Genomic DNA, 23,951 nt, shown 5'->3' with positions numbered 1-23,951 from the left:
GTTATTTAAGTAGTAGAATGAGGGCTAGAGAGATGGCTCAGCATTTATGGACACTTGCTCTTGCAGACGACCCTGGTTCATTTCCCAACCAGCACCCACATGGTCGCTCATAAGCCAGGGATTATTCCAGTTCCAGGGGATCTGACATCCTCCGAGTGCGCACACACACACACATCACATGCACATAGGTGTTTATAAAATGCCCATACATACAAAATAAATCTAAGAAAAAAAAAACCTTAAATATTAGAATGGCGCTCGTGATTTTTTTTCTTTTTGCCTTAAAATTTTTACTTGAAATAAGCTGCAGCAACTCTGCAAATTCTAAAAACAGGAATTAGTGAATCCAGAACACATAACTGCCACCCTCGGTCCCTAACTCTAGAATTTAACAGCCAATCCAAGTTCTTCGCCAGACCAGAGAATTCTAGTACTCATCTTCCCTTGTGAGGGTTCTTATTATATACACTTATGTGTATGTCTGTATATATGTGTATACTACATATTTATAATTGTGTATGCTTGTCCGGAGACAACTTTTGCGGTCAGTTCTTTCTTTCAGCTCTTGACATTGGTCTAGGGATCAAATTCAGGTTGCCAGGCCCGAACCATAAGCACTCTCCGCTCTTCACTCCCGACAGGAGTCAGTTCGCCGGCCTACATACATTTTCTTTTCCCAAGGAGGATACTGACTAATTTTTGTTTTTCTGAACCTCAGATCTCTCTCCTAGAATCGCAATCGGAAAGGACTGAAATCCTTTCTACACTGCTTCCCCGCAGCTTTCTCCACGCAATAAGGCCATGCCGCTGCTTCCTTTTCAAAAGCTCCTCTTCCTTCTCCTCCTTTGCTGCGTGAGTGACAGCTCCTTAGCATTCTCCACTTCTCCGGCTTTTCAGGGTATTTAAGTCTGGGTCCGCAGTATCTATCCTTGAGACGTTATTCTTGACTCCTGATTTGAAGAGCCGTGGAGAAAGAAAACAGAAGTCTAGAGCCGCAGTACGGGGCATAAGCCCCGGTTTCAATTCAGTGGGTACCACAGCTCAGGCCTGCTCCGGAGTCTCAAATTCCAGGAGTTGAAAAGGTAGTTTGCAGACCCGAGAGATCTAGGGCGCAGGCGCACTCAGACTCCGCCCATTTCCGGAGGTTCGGTGCCTATTGGCCCGGAACCAGGGTGAAGTCCTATGAGGGGTGGTTACGTACCTCGGGGGCGTGGCTACGCCTCCCTGTCTCAGCCGGTGAGAGCGGTTTGCATTGGCCTTGTGCGAGGTGCGCAGGTTCTCCAGGTTGGTATTCTCCTGCCGTCGGCTTGCTGACCTCTCGGCCTCTCGGCCCCACTCTCCTTCCCTAAGAGCCGATGGGACCGAAAGGGGCGCCGCGGAGTGCGCGGCCCCGGAAGCTCCGGCTTGAGGGTCCAGTCACCGGAAGTGCCGCCGCGGGCGGCAGAGTCAGCGTGCAGAGGGTCCTCGCGGTCCTTGGCGGTGAGAGGATTGGGGCCGGGTGCGGCGCCCTTGTTGTCGCGGTCAACGAAAAGTTGGGAGGAGAGCCTGTGAGACTGTCTTGGAGGTAGTAATGGAGTCAGGTTCGGATGCAGTATGCAGTCTGTAGCCTTCCTAAATGTCTAGAGAACCATGGGCGCTGGGAGGGTCCTCCCCAAGCCCGAAGGGCGGAGATAAGTTGACTTGCCCCGGAATCTGCAGAATCTGTTTGCTCAAAGCATTCCATAGTCATTTATTTTTAGCAGCCTTTGTCCTGTGCATTCGTGTATCGTATTCCTGCAGGTTTTTTTTTTTTTTTTTTTTTTTTTTTTTTTTTTTTTTTTTTTTTGTGCGCGAGGAATGAATCCTTGGTCTTGGTCTCAGAAGTTGAAATTACGATCTGCCTATCAGCCACCTGAGCGTTTGGGAGGTAGAGGCAGGAGGATGGGGATTTCAAAGCCAGCTTTAGCTGCCTAGCAAGTTTGAAGCCAGCCTAAGGTACATGAGACTTAACAGAAAAAAAAAAAAAAAAAAAAAAAACTGATACAAAAACAGGTAGCAGGAGAAAAACAAGGCCTAGGTCTTTGTTCTGAACTTAAAATCACTCTGCAAGAAGAATTGTTATTTTGTGTAGAGCAGGTCAGAAAGAAACTGCTTCTTGAGGTATAAGGAAACATTAGATCGAGCAAATTTTGCTGAAGAATGATGTCTGGATTGGAGCGTGCATGGGACATTATTTAAATGGCCTGCTGTAAAAAAAATGTAAGCTTTGCAGTCATGTTCAACATTGTTGCTTTTTCCTCTAGCACAGGGAAGAATTAAATATTATGAGTAGTTCTGGATCAGAGACCTCGCGGATCTGAAAGAATAAGTCGTTGGGCTCTTGTTAAGGTAAGTGGTATATATCTGTTTCTATATAAATGTGAATTTTGGAGTAGAGATGGGATCAGAGAAGGTAAAACATACTTGGGAAAAAGAAAAGGGTCTTGTGGCTAACATAGTGGCCATTCGATAACCTACTTTTCTAACAAGCATGTAAATCCACAGTAGGTTTGCAATAATTGTCCCTCTCTATTTTTGCCATACAAAAAAGTCAGTGTGCCCAATGCTCAGGCAGGTTCTAGGATGGATATTTAAACCGGGGCTCTGTTACTTAAGTACCTGTGAGTTCTTGGGTAATTAGGTAACTGTCATAAGCAACAGGTTTTCTGTCAGTAAGATACAGACACTGGTGTTAATATCTGATTTTACAGTGTTCTTGGGAACACTGTAAATGTCCATAATCTATATCATCAATGAAAATTGAGGCAAATCCTAGTCTGCGGCTATACAACAAGTATGTTTTTAAAGACAATACTTTAAGTATTTACTGTTTGGTCATCCCATATATCCTTTAACTGAGAAGATTAACTTGAGCTCTGAAGTTTTGTTGCTCAGCCTGTCTGTTTGAACTTTGGTTTGCTCTTTGGTTATGAAATGCAGTCTGATGTTGCTCATGAAAAAAAAATAGAAGTCCTCCCTAACCCAAGTAGATGTTATTGCTCTAGCAGGCACAACAGACAAGGGAACATACATAAAGTACATATCGTAAAGTTGGATAAGTAAGGTACTGTGAAGGGACAAAGTTTTTTAGGCAAGGTAGCCAGAGTACTGCTTTTTCAGGTAGTAAGTTTCAGACTGCTTCTTGAATCAGATAATGGAGAAAATTGTATGGAGGGACAGTGGCTTGGGCAAAAGAAACATTTTCTGAGGTGCCTGTGAGGATGAAAATGGCAGAAATTCTATGGTATGGAGGGCAGTAAAAACTTTGGATTTTCTTGTAAATGTGTTAAACAGTATTTTAAACTTTCGAAGTATCAGATTCTGTTCTGAAGATTGATAGCCAGATCATATTTTATTTGCATAGGAAAATTGTTTTCTGGTTTAAAATTGGTTTTGTCTTTCTTGTGCACCATAGTTTCTTGGCTATTGAGAGCAATTGCAATGCTTTGGACTGGTAGTTTAATGAGATAATCTGATCCATTTCCCAAACTGAGCAAACTCAGTTAAAGAGCTGAGGCAGGAGGATTGGAAGTTACAGAACTAGCTTGGGCAACCTAGGGAAAACCTTTCTCAAAATGTAGAAAGGATAGGGCATATAGCTCAGTGGTCAGGTATGAAGTTTGTGCAGCCCTAGGGTTCAATCCCTATCACTACGAAACAGTAAAAAACCAACATACTCTAGTTTTGTCTGAGCATTTCTGTATTTTAGCTCAACAAAGATATTTATTGTAGGCTGGTTTGCAAACCCTGTTATATACCATTCAGTGATGAATGGTACCTAGAATCTGGAGTCTTAGTATTTAATACATACATTATTGCTGTACTTGACAGCTGACATTACTAATATAAAAAACCTCTTTTATGTGTGCACTATACAGCTTCTCTATATGGTACAAGCTGTAACCTCATTCTGATTCTGCCCTTTAATTCTACCTAACCACAGTACACAGTTCATTCTAATCTTGTTCTTTTCTATATGTAATTTCCTTCTGTAACTGTGGAGAGTCTATGTTCCATTATCCAACTTTGGTGTGTATACCAACTAGTATGTATTATGAGGAAAAGCCTCCTAACTAGGGTTCAGTAATTGCATATATACAGTTTTGGGAGACTGTGTGTGCCTCTAATCTCAGTACTGGGGATGGTAGTTTGATGCAAACAGAATAGAGTTCAAGACCTGCCTGAGCTATATAATGTGCCAATTTCTGAAAAAAAAAGTAAATGAAGGGTTAAAAAGTTATTCTTTAGCTTGAGTTTATATAGTTTCATACTGTGTAAGAGTTATTTTTCTCTTCTTTTGGGTGATCATGTTATTTGTTTGAAACGTACTGTCTTTTGGGTTGTTCTAAAATGGGGTCTCAGTTTGTAGTCCAAGCAGACTTGTAATTTTATAGCCAAGGCTAGCCTCTGATATTCATCAGTTCTCCTCTAAGTACTAAGGTTATAGATGTGAGCCACCATACTCAGCTGTCATTTGCTTTCATGTGTCATTTGACATCTCTCCCAAAGGGCCTAGGGCCCTACATATGTTGCCCTACAGAGCCCTGTCCCAGGCCACTCATTTATTTCTGTTAAATCTATATATATGCAGACCCGCGTTCTTAGAGAAATATGGCACTTCACCTTTGATCCACATCAGTTCCATCTTCTTAGGTTTTGATCCCATTCTCACCTATCTTGTGATGATCAAGTACATTTGTTTTTATTTTATCCTAATTTATTTTTGACCAAGTCAATAAGTGCATGTTTCGAAAATACAGTTGTATAGTTTTAAATGCAGTTTTTAAAATTTCTGATTTCATACACAAAATTTAGCATTTGCTTGTACTTTAACATTTTTACAGTTGGATGCTAGGGAGTGGTGGCACACACTGCCTTTAATCCCAGCATTTGGGAGACAAAGTCAGGTGTGTTTGAGGCCAGCTCGGTCTACAGAGAGAGTTCTAGGACAGTGAGCATTACATAGAGCAGCTGTCTTGAGAAACCAAGACAAAAAATATTTTAAAAATTTACAATTGGAGCTGAAGAGGCAGCTCAGCTGTTAAGAGCATTTTAAAGGACCCAGGTTCAGGTCCCTATTGGGCTAACAATAGATTGGAATTCCAATTCCGAAGGAGTTGATGAATTAATTCTGGTCTCTTTGGACATTACACACATATGGTGCATGTACATAGTACATAGTCTGAATGACAGTGGCCCCTACAGGTTCATATTTGAATACTTGGCTCCCAGGTGGTGGAACTGTTTGGAAAGGATTAGCAGTCATGGTACTGGAGGTGTGTCACTGAGGCTGGGCATTGAAGTTTCAAAATATGTCATTTCTACTTAGCTCTTTCTGCCTTCAGCTTATAGGTCATGATGTAAGCTGTAGACATTCCTGGTATCATGCCTTTGTTCTACCATTATAGATTCTAACCCTCTAATATCATAAACCCAAATTAAATACTTACTAATTGTCTTGGTGTCTGAATCCAGCAATAGAAAAATAAGACAATGTATATACATCTGTGCAGGGAAAAAGACTCTCACACATAAAATATAAGTAAATCATAAGCAAAACAAAGGGAAGAAAAACCAATAAAACAACTTTACAGTTTGGGCTGGAGAGACGGCTCAGCAGTTAAGAGTGCTTCCTGTTCTTCCAGGAGGACCTGAATTCAGTTTCAAGCATCCTTGTCATATGGCTCACAACTTCCTATAATTCCAGTGTAGGGGACCCTCAGTTGGGAAAATACCTCCACCAGATTGAACTAAGAACAAGCCTGTGGTGCATTTTCTACATTGATGATGTGGGAGGTCCCAGGTAATTGTAGATGAGGCCACCCTCGGGCTGGGGTTCTAGGTGCTGTAAGAAAGAATGCATGCTCTGCAAGCCATTGCATGCAGCCCAGTAAGCAGCAGTCCTCCATGGGCTCTGTATCAGCCTCTGTCTCCATTGCACCGGTGCTCTTAACCACTGAGCCATCTCTCCAGCCCACGTGCTAGTGATTGTTAACTACAGGTCGTCCTAACGTTCTAGGCAAGAGCCATGCTTGATTTTTCTTGTTGGTTTGGTTTTGTTTTGTTTTTTGAGTCAGTTTCACCAAGCTGCCTTCCCCTAACCCTAACCCTAACTGGCTTTGAACCTGTTTGGTGGCTCAGATAATCCTTGAACTTTTACGATTCTCTTTCTTTATTTTCCCAAGTAGCTGGTATTAAAAGCCTCTGCTCCCAGGTCAGGCACAGTACCAGTATTTTGATTTATAACTAAATTTGTAAGAGCTAGAGAGATGACCCAGTAGTTTAGAGCAGTTGTTGCTCTTGTAGAAGACACGGGTTCTATTCCAAACACTGACATGGTGGCTCACAGCTCCAGGGGATTCTCCTCTGCCCTCTTTGACCAGGCATGCCCAGCTGCACATAAATACATGCAGGCATAAAGGTAAACATTTACGCACATAAAATAAAAAATATTTTTTAAAAAGTACTTTGTTTTATTCTCTAGTTCATTGATTTTTAAGTTTATGTTTATTATTTTCTTTAACTTACTATTTCTCAGTATTTGATCTAAGAAGTTTACATTTATTTAATTACTGTTTTTCTCCCAGTGCTTGTATATTTAATGGTTATACTTTCTAGAGTTGAGTCAATGAGATTCCAAAAGAAAATTGGGTTTTTAAAGGTTTTTGAAATCTCATTTCATGTACATGAGTGTTTTGCCTGCATATATGTCTGTGCAGCATGTGCTTACTCAAGGCCTCTGCATAGGGCATTGGGTTCTTTTGAAGTAAAAGTTGCAGATACATGGTGGTGAGACACCATGTGAGTGGTAGGAATTGAACCTGGTCCTTTGGAGGAGCAGTAGGTGCCCTTAACCGCTGAACTATCTCTGCACCCCTCATTTACCTGTTATTTTTAAAAATAAAGATTTATTTATTTGTTTTATGTAAGTACACTGTACAGTGTCACTGTCTTCAGACACACCAGAAGAGGGCATCGGTTCCCATTACAGATGGTTGTGAGCCCCCATGTGGTTGCTGGGACTTGAACTCAGGACCTCTGGAAGAGCAGTCAGTGCTCTAACCACTGAGCCAGCTCTGTAACCCTCATTTGCTTTTTTAAGGGAAATGTTTATTCACTGTTAAGTGTGTTATGTGTAAATGATGTAGTATTAAGTGTTTTTTGCACTTGTGTTTTACAGAAAGCTGTTTTTTAATTTTAGCCGTACAGTGAATGTTGCTTTTCATCTGTCCACATTATCGGTAAGCTACATTTTTCTTCAGTCTTATACAATGGGCTTCTCCTTTCCAGACTGAACCTCACCAGAGTATGTGGGAAAATAGATTTTTAAAAATTATTATTTTATAATGTGTGTTGGTGTTTTGCTTGCATGAAGGTGTGTGCACCATGTAGGCCTGGTGCTCGTGGGAGCCAGAAGAGAGTGTTGATATCCTGGAACTGGAGGTACAGAAAGTTGTGAGCTGTCATATGGTTGCTGGGAATCAAACTTGGGTACTCAGGAATAGCTGCCAGTGTTAACTGCTGAGCCATCTCTAGCTCAAGGAAATAGAATTCCTTTGAAAATCCATTTATAACAGCAAGTGGTTCTTAAATACTGTTGATATACTTAGTACTACTCTACTAGAAAGAACACTAAAAGCATCTCTAATATATTTAACAGTATACCATAAGCTAGTGGTAAGTGAATTGTAGAGTGCATTAGAGTGTGATAAGGGCTCTGGGGAAGGATAAGACAGGAAAAGTGATAGGTAGCTTTGTCACTGGAGAGTCATGGTATTAAATAGAGTGGCCGGAAACAGTTTGACTAAAGTGATAAATGAAAAAATAGTTATTGGGGTATTGAGAGAGAACCATGGCCATACCTGGAGCAAGAGAGCCAGAGTTGGAAGAAAGAAGGGCACAGATCCCAAGTAGAGTATGTGTAGAAAAGGAGCAGCTTGGGAAGCCATTGTGGCTGGCTTAGACCCTGGCAGAGAGTGGCAGGGCAGCTCCGTGCGGGACTCTCAGGAAATTGTGAAGATTTGAGTGGAGGAAAGAAATATTGAAAGTACAGAAGTGTCTAGTCTAGCTTTCTATTTCAACAGGATTGTACTGGCTACAGAGCAGAGAGTGTAACAATTCAAAGATGGCTGGTTGGCTTGTTCAAACCGCTATAAAAACATACTGTCAGCTGAGTGCTTCAGGCAACCAAAGTTTGCCCTTTTTTTTCACAATGTGAAGACTAGAAATCCAGTATCAGTTTGTCTGGAGGCCGCCTTGCCTTATAAACAGCTGCTTTTTCGCTGTGTCCTCACAGTCTTCAGTCTGGCTGTGCTTCTTTGCCGACTCTGGGCATCCTAATCTGTTACAGAGGAGCATTCATCCAGTCCAATCAGAGACATTCAGATGGTCTCAGTCAGTCATTCTTTAAAAGATCACATGACCAAACATCACATTCTGAGATGGTAGGACTAGGAATGACATGAAGTTAGTTAGGCCTGTAACAGAGAAGAGTCGGCTCAGAAGTATTTATAGTAATCCACAGAAGTAAGAGTGGTTTGAACCAGACTGGTAGCAGCAGAAATCGATGAAAAGTAGTTGGATGTGGATTCATAAATTTTAAATGAAGCCAACAAATTCTTTTTTTTATTGGATGTTTTATGTATTTACATTTCAAATGTTATCCCCTTTCTATCCTCTCCCCTCCCCCCTTCCCCTGCTTCTATGAAGATGCTCCTGTTCCCATGACCCACACTCCTCAACAGCCTGGCATTCCCCTACACTGGGGAAATGAGCTTTCACAGGACCAAAGGCCTCTCCTCCTATTGATGGCAGACAATGCCATCCTCTGCTACATATGCACCTCCATGGGTCCCTCCATGTGTACTCTCTGGTTGGTGGTTTAGTCTCTGGGAACTCTGGGGCATCTGGTTGGTTGATATTGTTGTTCTTCCTATGAGCCTGCAAATCCCTTCAGCTCCTTCAGTCCTTAAACTCCTCTATTGGGGTTCCAGTGCTCAGTCTGATGGTTAGCTGCAAGCACCGTCATCTGTATCAGTAAGGCTCTAGAAGAGCCTCTTAAGAGACATCCATATCAGGCTCCTGTCAGCATTAGTGACTGGGTTTGGTAGCTGCATATAGGATGGATCCCTAGGTGGATCAGTTTCTAGATCGTCTTTCCTTCAGTCCCTGCTTCACTCTTTGTCCCTGTATTTCCTCCCTTGACTATTTTGTTCCCCTTTCTAAGAAGGACTAAAACATCCACATTTATGGTCTTCCTTCTTCTTGAGCTTCATATGGTGTGAATTGTTTCTTGGGTATTCCAAAATTTTGGGCTAGTATCCACTTATCAGTGAGTATATACCATGTATAATTTTTTTTGTGACTGGGTTACCTCACTCAGGATGATATTTTCTAGTTCTATTCATTTGCCTAAGAATTTCATGAAGTCATTGTTTTTAATAGCTGAGTAGTACTCTATTGTGTAAATGTACCACGTTTTCTGTATCCATTGCTCTGTTGAAGGACATCTGGGTTCTTTCCAACTTATGGCTATTATAAATAAGGCTGCTATGAACATAGTGGAGCATGTGTCCTTGTTATATGTTAGAGCATCTTTTGGATATATGCCCAGGAGTGGTAAAACTGGGTCCTCAGGTAGTAAGTACTATGTCCAGTTTTTTTTGACAACTTGCCAGACTGATTTCTAGAATGGTTTTTACCAGCTTGCAATCCCACCAACAGTGAAGGAGGGTTCCTCTTTCTCCACATCCTTTCCAGCATCTGCTGTCACCTGGGTTTTTGATCTTAGCCATTCTGACTGGTATGAGATGGAATCTTAGGTTGTTTTGATTTGCATGCTCCTGATGACTAAGGATGTTGAACATTTCTTTAGGTGCTTCTCAGCCATTCGATGTTCCTCAGTTGAGAATTCCTTGTTTAGTTCTGTACCCCATTTTTAATAGGATTATTTGGTTCTCTGGAGTCTTAACTTCTTGAGTTCTTTGTATATATTAGATATTAGCCCTATATTGGATGTAGGTAGGATTGGTAATGATCTTTTTTCCAATCTGTTGATTGCCATTTTGTCCTATTGACAGTATCTTTTGCCTCACAGAAGCTTTGCAATTTTATGAGGTCCTATTTGTTGATTCTTGATCTTAGAGCACAAGCCATTGGTGTTCTGTTTAGGAAATTTTTGCCCTGTGCCTGTGTGTTTGAGGCTTCTCCCACATTCTCTATGAGTTTGAATGCACTGGTTTTATGTGAAGGTCCTTGATCCTCTTGGACTTGAGCTTTGTACAAGGAAATAAGAATGGATCAATTTGCATTCTTTTACATGCTGACTTCCAGTTGAACCAATACCATTTATTGAAAATGCTATCTTTTTTTCTATTGGATGGTTTTAGCTCTTTTGTCAACGATCAAGTGACCATAGGTATGTGGGTTAATTTCTGGATCTTTAATTCTATTCCATTGATCTACCTGCCTGCTATGTACCAAGACCATGCAGTTTTTATCATGATTAATCTGTAATATAGCTTGAAGTCAAGAATGGCAATTCCCCCAGAAGTTCTTTTATTGTTGAGAATAGTTTTCGATATTCTGTTTTTTGTTTGTTTGTTTGTTTTGTTTTGTTATTCTAAATGAATTTGCAATAAAAAACTGCTCTTTGTAGCTCTATGAAGAATTGAGTTGGAATTTTGATGAGGATTGCATTGAATCTGTAGATTGCTTTTGGCAAGATGGCAATTTTTGCTATCTTAATCCTGTGTGGGAGATCTTTCCATCTTCTGAAATCTCGTTCGATTTCTATATTTAGAGACTTGAAGTTCTTGTCATACAGATCTTTCACTTGCTTGGTTAGAGTCACACCAAGGTATTTTATATTATTTGTGACTATTATGAAGGGTGTCCTTTCCCTGATTTCTTTTTCAGTCTGTTTATCCTTTGAGAAGAGGAAGGCTACTGATTTGTTGGAGTTAATTTTCTATCCAGCCACTTTGTGAAGTTGTTTATCAGCTGTAGGAGTTCTCTGGTGAAATTTTTGGGGTCACTTAAGTATGCTATTATATTATCTGCAAATATTGATATTCTGACTGATTCCTTTCCAATTTGTATTCCTTTGACCTCCTTTTGTTGTCTAATTGCTCTAACTATAATATTGAGTGGGTAGGTAAAGAGTGTCTAGTCCCTGATTTTAGTGGGATTGCTTCAAGTCTTTCACTGTTTAGTTTGATGTTGGCTACTGGTCTGCTGTATATTGCTTTTACAATTTTTCTGTATGGGCCTTGAATTCCTGATCTTTCCAAAACTTTTAACATGAAGGGATGTTGAATTTTGTCAAATGATTTTGCAGCATCTAATGAGATGATCATGTAGATTCTTTCCTTGAGTTTTTTTATATAGTGGATTAAGTTGATGGATTTCCTTATATTGAACCATCTCTGCATCCCTGGGATGAAGCCTACTTGATCATGGTGAATGATCTTTTTTGATGTGTGGTTTGTGAATATTTTGAGTATTTTTGCATCAATTTCATGAGGGAAATTGGTCTGAAGTTCCTCTTTCTTTGTAGGGTTTTTGTGTGGTTTATTTTGGAAACCAACAAATTTTGACACCTTGATTATGAGGTATAAAACAAAAGAGAATGCAGGGTTAACCCTCAAATTTTTAGATAAATTAAGAGCTGTCAGTGTAAAGACCTTTGCTTGCTTTATCTGTAAGTCAAGATTAGACTCTAGACAGGTTCTAGGCTCTTGTTTCTGCAAACTCAGCCTGATTAAAAAAAAGTAGGAATAATATTCTCTGTTGTTTTGGGATTCAGGGATTGATTATGACAGGAGCAAAGCATGGTCTTTGTTCAAGATGTTGTTAGTGATTTTTCTGATAACTTTCCTGAAAGGCCTTTGGTGACTAGACAAGCAAATGCATGTTTGATATGGATTCTTCTCAGCAGGCATTCCTGCAGCACTCTGATACCCACCCCGCATGAATAGACAAAGTGAATTCTGATTCACATCTTGGTTAGGAAAACATAGAGAAGTATCTGCCTGTGTGGAAAGGGTGAGTATTTTATTGTCTAACAAGGATTTACTGAATAGGTGTTTTTGCACTTCCTAGAATACTATCAGATGAACAGAGAAAAGGGCTCAGAGTGTGAGGCGTTTCTCTGTGATGCCAGGAGACTCTGAATGACAGTGGCTTCCATGCAGGATATTGAAAATCTGAACACAGTCACTGTTTAGCACAGCTGTGTCTGTGCTGTTCAGTTCACATTTCTTAAAGACTGTTTACTTTTTATCCTTGCTAGCCTTACAGCACATCGGTGTCTCACTCTGTCCATCTGCAGCACAAAGTACATTTTCTACACATCTGTTTGCCTTGTATTCAGCTCTCATATCCTTCGAAGATAAATTTTAAAGCTTTTCCAAGTGACTTTTGGAACACTGGCATCTGTTTATAGGTACTTTTTCCTATTGATTACATTTATCACTCACTGCAGAAAGCAAGAGCAATGTCTTTGTTTTTCAAAAGGGAATAATAAAAGCTGCTGATTGAAAATTAGAAAACGAGTTAGTAAAGTGATAAGATGAGAAGTCATGTACTGTCCCATCAGCAGAGGTGAACGCGACCCAGTGTGCCCGAGATCCTTTAGGGGTGGTCTCTTCATGCTCTGCTCCATCTTATGTTTTGGTGTGCTGTATTTGTGAGCTTTTCCACTGTTAACATGCTATTTTTTGTGAGTTTGGTATTTTTTTCACTTACAGTTTTATATGTAGGCTCTAGGCCAATAACTGTTTCTTGAATACCTAGCCTTTTTGATAAACTGTGAACACTCTTCCTAGAAAAATGGACTTAAAGTGAGCAACAAATGATTCATAGGTCATACAAGAGTCTATAGATGCCAAATAAGATGATTTGTTATAAATTTGAGAGTTTTGCATGTTCAAGGTAGTGACCTAGGTGTTAAACAGCAGTAAACAAACTGAATTATAGTAATAGAAACGCGTGTGGGGATTTTTGTCTAGTAAGCTCACATTCAGTGGAGAAAAATCAAATAGAAAGATGGAAAAGGTATTATGGGAATTGGGATGGTGAATAAGGTGGTCAGAAAAGGCCCCAATGAGAATGTGGAACAGATGAGCCAATATTGAAATGAGGTAAGGGAGAGGCTTTGAAAACAATCTAGAGACCCTGAAATGAAAATAGTTCTGCTTGCTTGAATTATGGCAAAGACCAGGGTGACCAGAGTAGGGGACCAGTACAGAAATGACTCAAGCTGGGAGCTAGGGGTCCAGTGTCTTTGTGGTTTGCTGGGTTCTAAAGGAATCTGGGCACAAGTTAAGGTGAGTGTCTAATTGGAATATGTATGTTCCAGAAACTCTAGAAGACAAGAACCAGAGACAGTTAACAGATGGCTTTTCATTTGGTGAGTTCTAATATAAAGGAGAACAAAGCAGGAAGAGTAGCTTGAGGCCGAGGTGGATGAGAGAACTTGCTTGTTGGTTGTGCTTTTTGTTTTTATGTGTTTTGTTTTGTTTTTTTAAGAAGAGAAAGGATAGCCTCTTTACTATCTAGAATTGTTGCGGTAATTATTAAAATGATCCACCACCCCTTGCTGTGGTTAGCATCAGAGCCATATGGCATCAGTGGGGTATATTCATCTCAGCAGTGGCTGGTTCCAGCATGGCACCATGCCACACTGCCCCCAGGTACTCTCTGACCCCAGCAGTCTCTCCCCCATTAGTTCCAGCACCAGTGGGCCATATAGAACTAACATATTTATCATATCGGTGGCCGCCCTCTGTTTAGTCTCTCCTGGCAGAGGGCCAGCCGAGAACTCTGCCCATACTCCAACCAGCCTGACAAATTCAAAACTCCAGAAACTTGTAATTTAGCAATGGTTTTAACTCAGATTTTCTCAGTAAATTTTACACTCCACAAATGTCCACACCATAAACTCTGAGCCAGATGATATAATTTGCCCACCTAGATAAGACAAATTATCCTATACAAATCTATCCCTTATAAAATATTCACATCTACCTGTAGCTATGCAGAGGTTCTTGGAGATGGCTCATCCTTGTCTTCTTCCATTTTGCCTCCCTGCTCTCTCTGGCTTCTCCCTCCTTTCCAAAAACTCTGTCCCCGCCTAGATAAGACAAACTGTCCTATCATAGGCCTGTGCCTGCCCTCCTTGTATAAAGACAACAACCTACATAGAGTGATCCTGTAGAAAGGAATAAACTGATGATGCAGGAGGACGATGGCAGAACGGCTGTCAGGATGCAGTTGTGAAGAAAACAGAGTCCCAAACAGAAAGTTTTGTGGTTTGCTAGGTGCTGGCAGGAACACAGGAGGGTGCTGTTTGGCTTTATACTCATGTGCTTCGGTCTTGGTCTGCTTGCTCACTTTGATTCTTAGTAAGTAAGGTGAGAAGTTATCTTTACGTCACTAAAGAAGCCAGTGATGCTTTGTGAAAAAGGTTACACAAGACAGTAAATTGGGAAGACGCTTATTTTCAGTTTGTTCACTTCCTAAACAAATGGACTGCTTATTAGACCTGTCCTGAAGTCCCAGCTAAAAGAATGGAAAAGAAGAGCCCAGGCTAACCTTTTGTTTATTTACTTATGTGTGTAAATGTGTGCACATGGAGGTCAGAAGGAAATGTGTGGGAATCAGTTTTCTTCTTCCCCATGTAAGCCCAGGGACTAAGCTCAGGCCAACAGGCTTGCTGCTTCTCACTGAGCCATCGGCAGGCCCAGAGCCTGGTTTTCAAATTGCCAGGTTCATAAAAGAATGAGTTCCTGTTGGTAGTTTGTGCACTACGTGTAATGTCTGTCATATATGAGGGCTGGTCAGATGACTCAGTGGGTAAAAATGCTGGCCATGGAATTTGACCCCTAGGGTGGACGTTAAGGTGGAAGAAAAGAACAAACCCCTCAAGTTGTCCTCTGACTCCAGTCATGTGCTGTGGCATGGGCACAATAACAAGAATTTGTTTTTAATTTAAAAATACTTTTTGAGGGGCTGGAGAGATGGCTCAGGGTTAGGAGCACTGTCTGCTCTTCCAGAGGACCCAGGTTCAGTTCCCACATGGCAGTTTACAGTTCTCTGTAACTCCAGTTCCAGGGCATCTGACACCCTCACAGACACATGCAGGCAAAGCACCAATTCTCATTAAAAAGGGTATAATGAGTATGAAACACGAGTGTTGTGTTTAGATATGCATCCCATTCCCAGAGCGACTATTCATGTATGTGGAGGTATTTAAAATCTCAGAGCCAAAAACTTCTGTTTCAGGTATTCTGGATAAGGGGTCCATGTAGAATTTCCAGTTCACTGCCCCCTTCTAGTTCTTTCTCTCCTTTTCTTTGCATTTACTCAGTATGTGTGTCTGGGTAGGTGGGTGCTACATGCCCCTGCGTGGATATTGGAGGACATTCAGTTCTCATTTTGTACCATGTGCACAGGTTGTGGAGTAGAACTCAGGCCATCAGGTTTAGCAGCACGCATCTTTATGTACCAAGCCATTTCACCAGCCCCAGTAAAGAGTTTCTCTCAGTCTTTACTACAGTGATTTTGGCTTTGAGACTTGTTAGTGATAGAAATATAAGTAATATTTCTACTTTATCTCATAGGTTTGGACGTACCAAGTAAGAAACTAATATATATGATGCTGGAAGAATTTAAAAATAAACTGCTAATGAATGAAAGGCTTAAAACCAATATATTTTTGAAGCTACCAGAAATATGACCACGAAAATGGGAACAAGAAGACAGATGGAAAACAACTTAGGAGGGGACCATAGAAAATGTATACTTCAGAAGAGACGTGTAACCAGAGAACCCAAAAAAGGAAAATATACCATGTGCAATGCCCTCAGAAGGGGAAAAAGATTTATATTCGTGTACATGAGATTACTCAAATAGATAATCAGATATATCAGTGCCTTGAACGTGAACAGAATTTTTGTGAAAACTTAGAACGAATGTGTGAGACAACATATACTGGGGAGAAACCTTATAGGTGTGATATGTGTGAGAAAACCTTCATCCAAAGTTCAGATCTTATTTCCCACCAGAGGGTCCATAATTATGAGAAACCTTATAAATGTAGCAAATGTGAGAAAAGCTTTTGGCACCACTTAGCCCTTTCAGGACACCAGAGAACTCATGCAGGTAAAAAGTTTTACACCTGTGACATCTGTGGCAAGAATTTTGGTCAGAGCTCTGACCTGCTTGTCCACCAGCGAAGCCATACAGGTGAAAAGCCGTATCTGTGCAACGAGTGTGATAAATGCTTCAGTCGAAGTACAAATCTCATAAGGCACCGGAGAACTCACACAGGGGAGAAACCGTTTAAGTGTCTGGAATGTGAAAAAGCTTTTAGTGGGAAATCAGATCTTATTAGCCACCAAAGGACTCATACCGGTGAAAGGCCCTACAAATGCAATAAATGTGAGAAAAGCTACCGACACCGGTCCGCCTTCATTGTGCACAAAAGAGTTCATACTGGGGAGAAGCCGTATAAGTGTGGTGCCTGTGAGAAGTGCTTTGGCCAGAAATCAGACCTTATTGTACACCAGAGAGTCCACACAGGTGAGAAACCATATAAATGCTTGGAGTGTATGAGAAGTTTTACTCGGAGTGCCAACCTAATTAGGCACCAGGCAACTCACACTCACACTTTCAAATGCCTTGAATATGAGAAAAATTTCAACTGTAGCTCAGACCTTATTGTACACCAGAGAATTCATATGGAAGAAAAACCACATCAATGGCCTATGTGTGAGAGTGGCTTTCTCCTAGGTATGGACTTCATTGCCCAGCAGAAAATGAGGACTCAGACAGAAGAGCTCCATTACAAATACAGTGTATGTGATAAAAGCTTTCATCATAGCTCGGCCCTTCTTCAGCACCAAGCAGTGTGCATTGATGATGGATGCATCTGTAATATGAGTGAAAAAGGGCTTGATCTCAGCTCTCACACATCGGAAACCTCACGGGTGTCTTGACAAGAAGTCACATAACCTTAAATATATTTACATATCAGAATTCAATAAGAGAAAGACTCATAGGTAAGTTTCAGATTTCCCTTAGATCTCAAACTTCATTGGGGGTCCAGAGAAAGAGTCTACTGTCCCGAGAACTGTAAGAAAAGCTTTAATGCAGAGTGGCCCTGTCAGGACACCTCTATTAGCCACACTTGTGAAGAACTCCACAAATGCTTTGGGTTTTGAAAAATCTTCCTCACAGGATTCATACAGGTAGGAAGCCTTACAAGGCAGTCTGAGAGCTCTCCAGCAGTGTTAATCTCCATTTTTACAAGACAATTCACACCAGAGAACAACCATATAAATGCTTTGTGTTGGCAGTACTTCAGACAGTATGTACGTCTTATTGAACATTAGAAAATTCACTCTGAGGAGAACCCCCAGATGTTACAGGAAAACTAACAGAACTGACTTCTTACCCCTCAGAGAAGCCATATTGGGGCAAATGGATTCTTGAGTGTGGCAAGAACAGTTGTTGGAGAGTCATACTTGGGTTTGCATCCTCCTAGACAAAAATCAGAGGAACAGTAAGTGAATGAAGAAAGCTTATTAATTTTCAGCTCTTGGGGCACATCAAGGAACTCACATTCGTGAAAACCCATAAATGCATTGTGTCTGAGAAGCTAGAAAGAAGCTCTTATCTAGTGTGGCCCCAGAGAATGAATTCTATGGAGGAGTTGTTCCAGTAAGAGATCTAATTGTGGGTGAGAATCTGTATATATGCTGTGTATTCAAAGAGCTGTTCTCATAGTTAAACCACATTGTGAAAAAAAAAAAAAAAAGAAAAAACTAGAGTTGTATGGAAATAATGTCGTAGCAACCCAAAAGCTTGTTCTGGAGGCGCTGGGGCAGGTCAGCCTGGATCTGGAGGGTAACTCAGGTAAAGATGCTTTTCTTTTGTCTCAACTACTTAACGATTGCTTTAGTTTCACTTTAAAAAATTCATAAATCCAATAAAGGAAAGAACTGTAATCTTGTGTGCAAGTAGGGTGTGATTTATTGTTGGAAGAAAGCAGTGCTTTGGTTTTTGCTTTCTATTTGGTTTTCTTGTTTCTTAAAATCTCTTGGCTAGAATGGGGACGATGTGTTGCTAAGAAGCTAGGGAGTACTTAGTTTGGGTTAAAATTCTTAGTAGTTTCCCTTTGGTGTGACCAGCCTCAGCAAAAAGCAGAATACTCAGTTCTTTGCTAAGTGTTGACATTTGCCCTCAGAAGTGTCCCAAGATGTCCAAGATTGGCCTTGAAATTTTTTTGAGTTATCACTGGGGTTGCTAAAATTTCATTTTTATAGATTCATTTATTTTCAGGTCAAAATAACAAATTTCAGGATACTGGTTATGATCATTATTGTGTTCAGGTTTTTGTGACTTGCTTCATCTCTTTTAGTGATAGATATCGTAATAGCCGACTTAGAGCAGAAGAAATAGGGGGCAAGTTGTAAGCCAGAGAAAGTAGAGGAAAAATGCAGTGAAGGATTTAATAGAGAAACGACACTGATTTTGGAGGGTCTTGACTCCAAACCTAATGTCCTTCTTCATCCTATTATCCTGATACTTGCAGCAAATTAAGCTTCATAATGACCTTTTTTTCCATTTATTTCAGTTCTATCAAGGAAAGAAAAATACAGTTTAATCCCAGAGAAAGGATTGCAGTCAACACAATATAAGGTATATTTGTGGTTTGGAATGCAGGATTCTAAATGTTAGAAAAGTAGTCAGCAGATTGACCTGCAGTTTAAGGATAAATATGTGTTTTTAGTTCAGTAAGGTGACTGATTGTCTTTCACATTCTTTGGATAGCTAATGACCCAAGCATCTGTCTAATGGTCACTTCTTATTTGACTTGAAAGACTTAATACAAATATATCAAGTTCCTGCATATTTGGGACTGTATAGAATTTTAATTATTTTATTATATCACAGTCCTGGTTTTGTTGTAATCTGTTTAGTGAACCCCTGAAATTCCAGGGGGTATTAGTGTTTGGAGTCACAAAATTGGTCTGGTGCTACCTTACACTTGTCTGTAAGCTCTCAACCTGGTAATTGTTTGGTAATCATAATCTTAAGGCCAGTGAATTTAGCTCAGTAAAGAATCAGGTTCAAGTATTCTTTTCTTTTAGAAAACTGATTGTGTCAGTTCTGTTCATTTTTGGTTTGGTTGTTTGGTTGGTTTGGTTTTCTCTGTGTAGCCCTTGCTGTCCTAGAATTAGCTATGTAGACCATGCTGGCCTCAGACTTAGAGATTTCCCTGCCTTTGCCTTCCTAGTGGTGGGATTAAAGGCATGCACTACCACCACCTGGCTGTGTGTCAGATTTTTTGATCTAACATGTTCCAGTAATTTTTATAATTTTAGTGCTATAAAAATATCCATTGTGATAGATACACATAGATATATATTTTTCTCTTTGGGGAAAATCATGCCTATCTCTAGCAAAAGTTTGAAAATTGTGATGGCAGTTAAAAAAAAATGATTATAATAGACCATGGAGAGAGACAAAGCTTAAAACATCAGTAGGTTGGTGACTTACCCTTCCTCAGCTGGTCTCACTGGTAATCGCTTATAGTCTCAAATTAATAGTGGACCATTCCTCAAGCAGAACTTTAAGGATGTAAAACAGGCCTGAGGCCTTTTAGCTGTGGTAAGGAGGTGTCGGTATTACTTAATATAACCTGAGGTTGGAGAGGACCACCTGGGGGCCTGTAACCAAGGCTAGAAGGTAACTTCTGGGATGGATGGAGGTTCCCTTGAAGCAGTGCCAACGCAAACTACCTCAGGTAAGTAGTCAGAGCAACTTTTCCATGATTTCAGACCAAATGAGATAAATTATATTCTGTCCATGTACTTCTTTATGCTTATTGTTTTTACCTTTAATTCTTAAATAAAAAATTGTTCTGAAAAGCTCCATTTTTGTCTGTACTATACTATGAGAAATGAACATGTCTTCTACATTTACATTGGAGTATTTGATGATGCAATGTGTAGGTGGTAGCCATAACCATTGCACAAGGGCAAAAGGCAACACATTCTTTGCCAAATATTACAAGAAAGATCTCTAACCGAGTTGCTAATAGCTCTCTTCTCTGAAACCTCTTGAGCGTAGCTCTCAGTACTATCTTCCAAGCTCTTAACTATGATGGTTTGTTAGTCTCTGCTTATAGAATTCAACTACTCCTCAAGTCTAAAAATCCCAAAATCTGTCACATTTCCCCCAAAACAAAACAACCCCTTAGGGTCAGGTTTGTCACAGCAATAGCCCTGGTACCAAGTTCTGACTGACTGACTTTTAGATTGCTATGATAGCATACCATGACCAAGGCAACTTATTAAAGAGTTTAATTTGGCTTACAGTTTTAGAGGCATAGAGTCCATGATAGTGGAGACAAGGAACAGCTGAAAGCTCATATTGATTCACAAAACTTAAGGCAGAGTCTTTTGAAACCTGAGTTCACTCCATGTGAAATGGGATACGCTAGACTGCATTTACCCTGTGCTCAGTTGGATGATGACCTCACACACTGCTTAGGGGTGGGAAAATGCAGCCTTATATGTGGGAGGTCAAAATTGGAGTTTCTTGGTTCCCGGATGGATGTCCAGTTTCCATTAGCAAAACAGAGGAGTCAGGAACTGTGGTCAGGAGTCCACGGGCCTTCGAGGAGCCTGGGGCTGGTTCTTGATAAAAGAGATAGTCCTTGGTTTCAAACTGTTTGATTGTTCATTGTAGAAAATGGGTGCATGCCATCTCTTCAGGGTGGAAGAGATTGAATACCCTTTGCAGGGAGGACTGTTCCAGAAGGGAAGCATATTGGCTAAACCCTCAGGGTCTCTAGATACCTCATTAGTATGGAGAACTCTGTTCTAACAATGGTATATACCAAAGGTCTTGTTTCTATGTAGGGAGTGTGGACATGACAGGACCCTGGTTGGAAGCAGGTTAAGCTCCGGGTTGAAGTTCCATGGCTTCCAACCCACACAACATTACTGTTTCCTGGCATGGTCTACTGTCCCACCACACATTTCTTCCTGTAGATTTATGTTAAGACAATACATGATTAGACAGGGAGAGGAGGTGGGAAAAAAGAAGAGGGAACGGAAGAGGAGGAGTCAGAGGAGAAGGAGGGGAGGACAGTTCGGAAACATGTTCCTGGCAAGTGAGAAGGAATTTCCTAGGAGGGGAATAGAGAGGTATCTCTTCAGCCCTATGAACTTCTGATACTCTTGCCTCTGCTTCTCTAGTGCTTGTAACCACAATGAATTTATGAGATGCTAAGGCTCAACCTATGGCTTTCTGCATGCTAGGCGAGCGAGCCCTGTACCAAATGAGTTATATCATCAGCTGCACTGGTTTCTCACTCCTCTGCCACAGCCTTCCACATCTCAGTTTTATGCTCCTATTTTCATTCTTACTGCAAAAGCATATCCAGGTGTGCATGTATCTGAGTAAATCCCTTCTGTGCACAGGGAACCAGTGACTGGGTTTCTTGGTTAGATAAGATTGTGTGACAGAGATGTTATACTCTGCCCAAATTGTCTCCAAAAGATTCAGCTTGCCCCTGGCCTAAACTTCTGTGTTCTAAGATGGGGACAAGGGAAAGACCTTGTGGTAAGAGCCTGAATGCAGCCTTTTAGGAGCTTGTCTTGGGGTGACAGCCTTCATGAAAATGGTTTTAATGCTACACTTTGAAAGATGGGAATTCCACCAACCCCCAGTGAGTTGGAAACGGTCCTAGCTCTACAAAGACTGAACAGCAGCACAAAGTAAGCCAGATTCCAACCAAAAGTTTAGAGATACTGGTTTATTACATTAACAAAAACCTAACACATAGACTAAATCAACAAACAGGTTTTGTTTTATTGCTGCCTCTCATCGGATCAAAGGCCAGAAATCTGTTTCCCTACCCAGAGCGCAGATGTGCCTCTTATATCACCACTATGCACTCCTGTATTGTGTGTGTGTGTGTGTGTGTGTGTGTGTGTAGGCATGTATATGAAGGTGCACAAGGAGGCTAGAGGGTATTGGATTTCCTAGAGTTAGAGTTACAAGCAGTTAGAGCTTCCTAACACGGGAATTAAACTCAGGTCCTTGGAACTGAGCCATCTTCCTATACCCTTGTTGTATTTGTTTGTTTCAGACAGAGTCTCACTGTAAGGCCAGACAGACCTTAAATTTTTATTTTCCTACTTCAGTTTCCCAAGTGCTGAAATGACAGGCAGCTGCCTCATGCCTGGTACCTATTTAAAATGTACATCCCCAGAGTAGATGGAAGTTTACTTAGATTCCTTGGTTGATAATTTGCCGCATTTATTTTACATGCATGTACCATACTTCTGAGGTTATTTGTAGCGATCGCCGATCTCGCCAGCAAGAAAGATGCGCCACAACAGGATCCTTCTACAGGCGTTTATTGCGGGTTTGATTGCAGTGGTGAAAGATCCCGAGCCCAGAAACCAGCCCTCCTTATATATGCTTAGGAGGACTGCGTCGCCACCTGATTGGTGCATTCTGTGCACCCTAATTAGCATACTCGGAGTCACCATGATTCAGCAAAAACAGGCAGGCGTGCATGCGCACTTAGGTTGTTTATCTCAAAACTGGCCTTCCTCCCTACGGGCTGAGCGCCATCTTGTAATGGCAAATGCAGTGGCTTCCTACAGTTATTATTAGTTTAGATTATTATAAGCTTAGACTTTTCAAAGCGTACTTGATAAGGATTCTTAAATGCTTTAACCTTCCTTCTAGCCCATCACCCACTAGAGGTAGTAGAAAGGAAAATTTAATAGTGCAAAAGGGGATATGGACTTGTTTAGAAATAGTTCTTTGGAGGCAGTTCCAACCTTCATTGTCAGGATATCAGCAGTTCAGTTCATATGAATCAGTAGAGGTGACGCAATCCACTTGAAAACACCATCCATGAATTAGAACCAATACCACAGCATTATCAGTGAAGACTAGCATCAGCAAAGCCCAAGACAATGAAGAATGACAAAAGGAACCAATACCGGAGCCCCATCTGCTGTCTGGTGGGTTTTTGTTATACCCTTTCCAAACATCATGTCCTCTCAAGTGTCCATTTCAGCAAAACATCACATACTCTTTTCCCAGGCAGCTTCAAAACAAACGAACAAACAACACTACCACTACTTATGTTCTCAGCAAACCATCCTTTACATGTCTGCTTCAGCCAAAAAAAAAAAAAAAAAAAAAAACAAACCAAACAAAACAACAACAACAAAAAACCCAAACCCGAACTTCAAATTTTCCACTTTACTTTCTTTTACCACCAAATTCTTGAATATCAGTGTCATGACAACTGGGGTTCTTATTACACATCGCCATGTCTAAGGAAGGTAGTGTGCATTTTCCACTGGGTCATCCTGGGAGGCATGGGATATCTAGGCTTATTTTTTATGTCTTTAAACAAAGGTAGTTTTTTGGGTTTTGTACATGCTAAACAGTCACTTACATTAATGGTGTGTGGAAGATTTTAGCATCTTAGAATATCCTTGCCTAACTGTATTTGGTAATTGCAAAATGGGCATTTTCTGTAGTCTTACATAGACGCAGGATTTTCTGTTTTTCCCTAAGCATTGCTGTGGACTCACGGGTTTCCTGTGGCTGTATTATGTTCCACTGTCATCAGTCGTTTCAGTGTTTGAGTTACAGTAAGTGTGACTAGTAGAGCCCCCTCACACCACTTCCTGTGTCCTGGTGTGGGCATGTCCCCACAACTAATTTTCTTTATTGTGTGTGGTATTCAGAAAATCTTTACTCTTGAAATGTCGCATCATGTGTTGGCCATTCCTCAAAACAAAACAAAACAAACAAACTCTGCAGTTAGTGCTTAGAAACTGAAATTTGAGTGGTAGCTTTATCCACTATTTGTGGGAAATTGGCTA

At 40.7% G+C, this 23,951-nt stretch overlaps 1 protein-coding gene across 3 annotated transcripts; it reads left to right on the top strand.

The window, feature by feature from the left end:
- Positions 1-1,232: 1,232 nt before the first annotated feature.
- On the top strand, positions 1,233-19,367 carry ZNF322 (zinc finger protein 322). 3 transcript variants are annotated; one of them, XM_080917773.1, is made up of 4 exons: positions 1,233-1,284; positions 2,283-2,367; positions 7,199-7,259; positions 15,642-19,367. In XM_080917773.1, exon 4 carries the CDS (start codon positions 15,816-15,818, stop codon positions 17,016-17,018), a length of 1,203 nt encoding a protein of 400 aa, XP_080773899.1. In that variant the 5' UTR covers positions 1,233-1,284; positions 2,283-2,367; positions 7,199-7,259; positions 15,642-15,815; the 3' UTR covers positions 17,019-19,367. The 3 variants fall into 3 exon arrangements, with proteins under 3 accessions (XP_080773899.1, XP_080773900.1, XP_080773901.1); XM_080917774.1 differs by lacking the exon at positions 1,233-1,284 and adding an exon at positions 1,366-1,564; XM_080917775.1 differs by lacking the exon at positions 1,233-1,284 and adding an exon at positions 1,378-1,479.
- Positions 19,368-23,951: the final 4,584 nt, after the last annotated feature.

This window comes from Micromys minutus, assembly GCF_963924665.1.
Source record: "Micromys minutus genome assembly, chromosome: 6".
NCBI classification, from domain to species: Eukaryota; Metazoa; Chordata; class Mammalia; order Rodentia; family Muridae; genus Micromys; species Micromys minutus.
This window is presented reverse-complemented; position numbering and strand designations above follow the sequence as displayed.

Excerpts from the sequence above, each read along its gene's own strand:
- ZNF322 (XM_080917773.1), top strand. The coding sequence starts at position 15,816 with ATGTATACTTCAGAAGAGACGTGTAACCAGAGAACCCAAAAAAGGAAA.